The following is a 7,146-nucleotide window of genomic DNA, read 5'->3' on the forward strand; positions in this document are numbered from 1 at the left end:
CGAAGTGGTAGCTTGAAATGTTAGGACTACACGCACCTATACTCTTATTTAAATGAGAAGTGTAACATTTTTAGTTGAGTAGGTTTCAACAAAGGATAGTTCTTCGTCTTCACTTCATTAATTGCAATGAGCATAATGGTGGAGGAAAGGCCATGATGCAGGTTGGCGATTACTTTTGTGAAACATAAGCACAAACACGTTACTGACAACGAAAATCATTATTTGTGATACGAAACCACAATCATTGGATTCAGTTATGCCAAATAGGGACCCAACTGTTCCCACTCAATTCTTTATGTACAACCGTTAAGTGAGTTTGGTTTAATGCTGCTTTTGCTGTACCTTCTGAACCTAAAGGTACTTGACAGAATACATTCTAAGTACCATGTTGCAAGAGCTGACTGGTATAAAAATCTGAATGTTGTGGAGTCTGGTTAAATGTATCATCCTGCGATATGCGTTCAATTATTTAGGGTTTTGCTGTGGCACGTGTTCAGATTTTGACTTCAGTTCTCATTGGAATCCTGGAGAAATTAGCAATTAACTAATTTAAAACCACAACAAACACTTCTCCTTTTTATTTTTTTTTTTATAAAAATCATTAAATATTTGACATTGAGGCATTGTGGTGTCAGATGAGTAATAAGTTAAGGAACAGGAATAGACAAGGCCACTGGTCTGTTAGTCCAAGACTAGTAACAGTCTAGGACTAGTTCCCAAAATGTAGTTATTTTACATAACGACGTGTCCAAAAGCTGAGGACTAGTTGTATATGACCAATGGTGGTGCCTATCCTTGTAACGATGTGTCAGATCTGTTGTTGGCAATGGCTGGTGTCATGGTTATTGTCTGGATGCAGCTGAAACAAAACAAGCTGATGTCAAGAATTGCCAAGCAACAAGTCAATTGAAATATTTCCTGGCAGTTTACTATTTCAGTTTCCTATTCAGTGATACGTTTCCTTCATACACAATTGACAGTTGTTCAGTACAAAACAGTAGTTCTTATACTGATTAAGGTGGACGACTTTGCAGGACAAATCTTCAAATGCATGCATCATCCGAACATAGTACTCGAAATTGAGATTTTGAAAATAAACACTATATTTTTCCTCCTCTCGCTCTCTCGCTCCCTCCCCATTACTGGTGTCCCCCCTGCCGTGATATTGCTGGAATATTGCTAAAAGCGGCGTAAAACCAAACTCACTCACTCTCTCTCCCCCCCCCTCCCTCCCCCCATAAAATCATATAAAAAACCTTACGATTTTGAAACATTAACATGGTAATACCCTATTCCACCAATTGGTCAAGTCTGACCCATCCCCAAAAGACAAACTTCTGGTATGTAAAGAACTTGCACTCAGTAGTACATCAATTGGTCCATTTTAACACAAAAAATTACTAGACCATAACTGACAAGATGGTGAAGTGTTCCTACCAGGACATCGTATCTCGTCAGTGCTGTTTTCGTCGCTGCCGTCCTCGCAGTCTTGATCATTGTCACATTGCCAGTGCTCTGGGATGCATTGACCGCTGGCGCAGGAGAAACTACCTGGTCCACATGTGTCTGCAAAAGGATAAATCCTTTTAGTTGTGAATGGTGTTTTTTAGAACACTTTACAGGAAGAAAAACAGTTAATATTGCCGACAGCTACATACAAATGAAACAATTAATAGGTGTCTATTGAGGGAAAATGAATATTTTCGAGAGTAAACTCATTACTGGTGAGTATTTCAGTGGATGCCAAATATAAAGGGAGATAACCCCGTAAGTCCTTCACAACTATTTGTTTAACGCCGCAATCGGCTATGTGACGGTGGTCTGTAAAAAAGTTGGACCAGACAGTCAAGTGATTGATATCATGAGCATCGATCTACGCAGTTGGGATACAATGACATGCATCAACAAAGTCGGCGAGCCTGATCACCCGATCCCTTTCACAGGTCTCGCCAATAGATTTGGGCAGTTGAATTCACGCACCTGTCAGTGGTTCCTCTAGGTATTTTCACCTGTTTTGCAGACATAACCATATATCAAACAAATGATGAAATCTAAGTAGCTTGAGTGATGAACTGAATGTTTAACACGGCAGTAGTCCAATTCCAGTGTCCATTTTAATATTCGTGACAAAACATTCGGGCTCCTTGTGATATGCATGTCCACAGATCCTCCTTTTTCGTAGACTTGCGTTTTGATACTTGAGACCTTTTCCAACTCGGAAAGGAGAAATCTGCTAAATCTCTAACCTAATCACAAGAAGCATTTACAGTCATACGATGCGCATCGGCAAGGCATACATACTATGCTGTCCATAAATCTAGTGTGATTCTGGTATACCCCAGCGGTGATTTTGCTGGGATATTGCTGAAAGCGGAGTTAAAACACATGTTTCTGTGGGAGATATTTCAGCTTTGGACCTTTCATTGAAACGTAAAAGCGCACACGCATAGTAAGGTCACCACAAAAAGACGCCAGTCAACGCCCGCCACTCAACTGCGTTGCAGATATTAATGACATCACTACGGAAGCGCTCGTAAAATATCGAACTAGGGGTTCAGTCGGCATCACGACCCCCCAGCCTTCATTGAGTTAGCATCGCCATGTAGAGTTGCCTTCCTTTGGGCGTACCATGTCTTTGGGTAGAATCTTATATGCGCCCTTGTTTTTTTCTAAACTTTTTGGCAACATACCCGTATATCTGGATTTCAGCTAAAAGGTTAAGAAACAACTGGACAACTTGTGGGCTTCCACTACACATTATGAATTGACGCTGTGATATAACTGCAACCCCTTGAAACCCAAAGGACCCTTTCGAACTTGTGTTAATTCTACGCTCAACCAAGTCACTTTCCCTGACCTTTCGCTTCCCATTAGCAAAGCTCTGTTCTAACCCGGAATACCCAAAGGGAGTCGATTTACTTATGACATGAAAATTAAAAAATCCCCAACAATTTTAAGAAATCATTTACTTAATATTACATATTCTCTTTGAAGTTAGATAATTCGGCACTTGCGCATATTTTAGCCATACTTGTGAACTTCATAAAAGGGTTTATCCCAAACGTGCAGGTTACAGCTAGAAGGCTTGTTGCATGTCTGAACCAACTGAACATGTCTCTTGTCGCAACTTCAAAATTTGACATCTGACAAAAAGCTTTTTTATCGCACCTTGTCCTTTTAACAGTTTTGTTACACTTTGTTGTGTACTGATAAACTTACATGTGCAGCCAACTTCGTCATCCTTCCCTTGACAATCCTCATCCCCATCACATCGCCATCCCGCCGTAATACACTCGCCGTCCGAACACTGGAACTCGCCCGTCTCGCACACTGTCCAAACAAATCAAGGCCATACACGTATTGTTGAGAGTATTACTCGTGCCTCGAGCGTTCATTAAAACTGTAATGGTTGCAGAACATATCCTCCCACCCAATATATCGCATTTTAAGTAACGGAAACACGGTAATAATCGCTTTGATACGATGTCGGTTGAAGACATTTTCATTCACAAAAATATCTTAAGAAACGGCGTAGGAATACAATGCCTGCGTTAACCGCTTCATTCATATATTTGAAGTCATGTTTGATCTCTCTCACACACACACACACACTCGCATTCACACACACACACACACACACCGATAAACCACTGAACGTTATGCAAGACTGGTTGCATATTTATCGGACGGGGATGCCAAGTTTATCGGATTGGCTTATCGCATCGATAACATTATCAAATAGATACATCTTTCAGGCATTTAGGGTGCCCCAATTATCGAACGCGCTGCAATCAAACGCAGTGTTGCGTCCTTGGCCCGTCCAGAAACCCCTCATCTTTGGCTCGAATCACCATAACATCCTCATTGTTTTGCCTGGACCATACCCATGTAATGATGTTCGTGCGTTACACCAAAACGTTTCATTTCGGTCTTCAACTCATTCGCTCGTATATTTGGACTATTTAAATATTTAGGGCAACCACGTGGTAGGAATTTAAGTTAAGAATACGTTTTACTGTATAACGTCGTCAGCCTATGATATTGTAGTGAATGGGTCGAGTGTGAGGCCTGTTTTGAGTGAGTTGGGTTTAACGCCGCTTTTAACATTATGCCAGTTATATCAAGGCGTGTCAGCTTAATGTGGGAGGAAAGCCCGAATGATGCAGGTCTTAGACGTTTACCACTTCGGTGAAACCCACGAGCACGGGTATGGTGCTGACAAACCTAGAAGAATAATCGGGTCGAACCGGGATTCGAACCCACAATCATAGGTTTCTGGCGTGCCCAAGGGACGCAACTCTGCACAGCGAATCACGGCGCCTTAGTCGATTGGGCCACCTGTGCCCCCGAGGCCTGCTTTGAACGGTTAGAGGAAAGTGATACAGATAGTGACGGTTTTGTAGATACGAATATTGTATTTACCTCTCGCCGCATCACATCATGATATACATACATAAAATAGTAATAAATACATAGATGTGGTGTAGCGCCACTCATATATAAATTAATAAAAGACGCCAAAAGACTAAATATACAATATATGTATCCATGCATATTATAAATGCTTTCTGCGTTGTAGTATTGAAACGCCGAGATGTAACTGGGATACTCTTCAAGGCGGCGTTAAACCAAAATCACCCCTGTAATATTAAAAAAACAGGTTTTGTCAGTTAAATACATCGCGTGTTTGAAGAGAACATAGCTTCTCGATAGGTTTAATAAGTTTAAGTTTTAATCTCGTAAACTCTTAGCTCATCACTATCTCTCCAGGCAACTATGGTTGATGCATGTCATCGTATCTCAATTGTGTGGATCGATGCTCATGATCTCACTCACTGGATTGTCTGGTCCAGAATCGATTATTTAAGACCGCCGTCATATAGCTGGAATATTGCTGAGTGCGGCGTTAAACAACAAACAAATCTTGCCTCGGGAATATGGCTCATCACATAATGAACTAAATGTACCGTTCCCACGAACACGAGCCTGGTACTAACAGATCAATGGTGAGTATTTTAGTAATATTCCAGCAATATTACGGCGGGGGACACCAGAAATGGGCTTCACCCATTTGGGGAATCGAACCCCGGCCTTGTGTGACGAGCGAACCCCACCATCCCAATAACAGTTGGATCAACAAGGATCATAATCGTAGCAAATACGGGATCTAGACCCACGGCCGGGTTATAATAACATGGCTCGGGCCACGTCACGTCTTCTTTGCCCATTAATGCAAATGTAAATATTGATTTATGCACTTGGAGACGAGGAATAAAGACGTTAATGACGGAGATTGAAAAACTAAAAACTAAAGTGCCGTAAAAGAAATTATAGACGTTGGATTTGACCCTAAAATTACAAACGTTATCAAATGCATCACCATCGAATAACCATTTCTTGTTTGTTTCATTTTAGCCACCATCATACATAATTGTATACCTTCTTTTCCCCGGCAGTTTAAGTTCAGATGACTAAACTCAACGACTATAACCCATTTTAAGTAACACAGAAAAAAGTAAAACCTAATTTCAACTGACCTGTCGCTCTGTTGAGTTTGATGGCAAATAGAACCACGGCTAAAACTACGGTCAGATTGTGGATCTTCATTTTGAACCAGTCTAATCGTCAAAGCAGGAAGAGGTGTATACTTCTGAGCATGAAGAGCCAGATGTTGCTGGTCAGTCTCGGTGATCCCGTATCTGTCTTTTAATCGCCTGATGTAGGTTTATATAGCATCCAACTGTCGTATCTTGTCACAACGGTCACGTGAGTGAGATGCGGAATAGTGGTTCAGCGAGTGCTGAAATCGCCAATGCGCATAAGAGGTCAGTTTGGTGTATGACATTGACAGAAATGTCAGCGTGTCACACCATATATTTTCAGTTAAAATATGGGAAAATCTTTCATGTATATGTGTACACCCCCTGTGTGAATTCCAAGCAATAGATATTTTCTGAACATTATCTATAAAGAGAATAGGAGGTAGAACATAGCCTCGCCGTACCCATTAATCTGTACACTGTGTGCATGTTATTTGAATTACTAACGGTTAACGCGGACGTATTTTAAACGAGCCAAGGTACTAAAGTTGATGGTTTTTTTTGGGTATTCTTGTTGACTACTGAATCAGACAGCGCAACATGATAATGATAATAAAAATATTAGCACGGACTAATGCCGGTCTTGTGGTGCTAGCCCACTGAGATCCCATGCCGCAGTTTGACATGGATACCCCACTCAGACACAGTGTACATCTTTATTCCATTAATGCTGAGTACCAGGCAGGGTAACAATAAGTATCGTCTCTTAAATTATTTTGGTATGACACGACCGAACAAAGGACTTGGTGATAGTCCTCGTCCTTGGCACTAACAGCATATTTTGATCGTTTAATTAAAACTGATCAAACGTATCAATTATTTCACTATTAAGCATGAAATAGTCTTTTCGTACTTTACCTTGACCTAATAATCTACACAAGCATTAATTATCAAATTACAGCTGCATCTGCAATCAAAATACTAAAGTAAACGAGGTGTCCTTATTTAATTTTTGTGAATCAGGACGTTTTACGCAGCTTATAGCAATATTCCAGTCATATCACCCAGAAATCAACGTGACGAACCAGCGTTTAACCACAAAGCTACCAGCCACCGCCCCGTGTATCTGTTATATAAGGTCCAAACAATTCTTTTCAGCGAAGTTGCGGCCCATTATGGATGATTTAAGGTACCCATGGACACCATTTTACAGCGCTTACGGTGGGCATAGGTGCGCTTTGATGCGTTATCGTCAATCCTTGAATCCGGTACTATCAACACCGATAACGGTATCAGTATTTGCTGCGCCTATGTTTTACTCAGATACTGACCAACGTATACAAAGTGTCAGATTCCCCCACAATGACCATTATAGTTCAGCGTTCGCCCATGACCCCGGTCAGTGAAGATTTGTTGAATAATCAGTTGGTGACGTCGGGGTATCTCTGCCTAATATCTCAACTACTATCGTGTGATGATCCGCGCGCACCTATAGTTCACGCGAACACGTGTTTGCGAATGATCACACACTTTGTCAACAATAACTGGCAGATATATCTGGATTCGCCCAGTTGGTTCCAAATTGAAAAAAATGAGGCTAATTATT

The 7,146-nt window shown here is 41.1% G+C and overlaps 1 protein-coding gene across 1 annotated transcript; it reads right to left on the reverse strand.

Moving 5' to 3' along the window:
* Nucleotides 1–583: 583 nt before the first annotated feature.
* On the reverse strand, nucleotides 584–5,712 carry LOC124139312 (very low-density lipoprotein receptor-like). The gene is made up of 4 exons (XM_046506299.2): nucleotides 5,538–5,712; nucleotides 3,220–3,330; nucleotides 1,438–1,566; nucleotides 584–859 (listed from the first exon to the last, which is right to left on the reverse strand). The coding sequence occupies exons 1-4, from the start codon at nucleotides 5,605–5,607 to the stop codon at nucleotides 843–845; spliced, it is 327 nt and encodes a 108-aa protein (XP_046362255.2). The 5' UTR covers nucleotides 5,608–5,712; the 3' UTR covers nucleotides 584–842.
* Between the last annotated feature and the right edge of the window lie 1,434 nt (nucleotides 5,713–7,146).

Source organism: Haliotis rufescens, unplaced genomic scaffold, assembly GCF_023055435.1.
Source record: "Haliotis rufescens isolate VD_foot unplaced genomic scaffold, xgHalRufe1.0.p SCAF_8, whole genome shotgun sequence".
In the NCBI taxonomy this organism is placed as follows: Eukaryota; Metazoa; Mollusca; class Gastropoda; order Lepetellida; family Haliotidae; genus Haliotis; species Haliotis rufescens.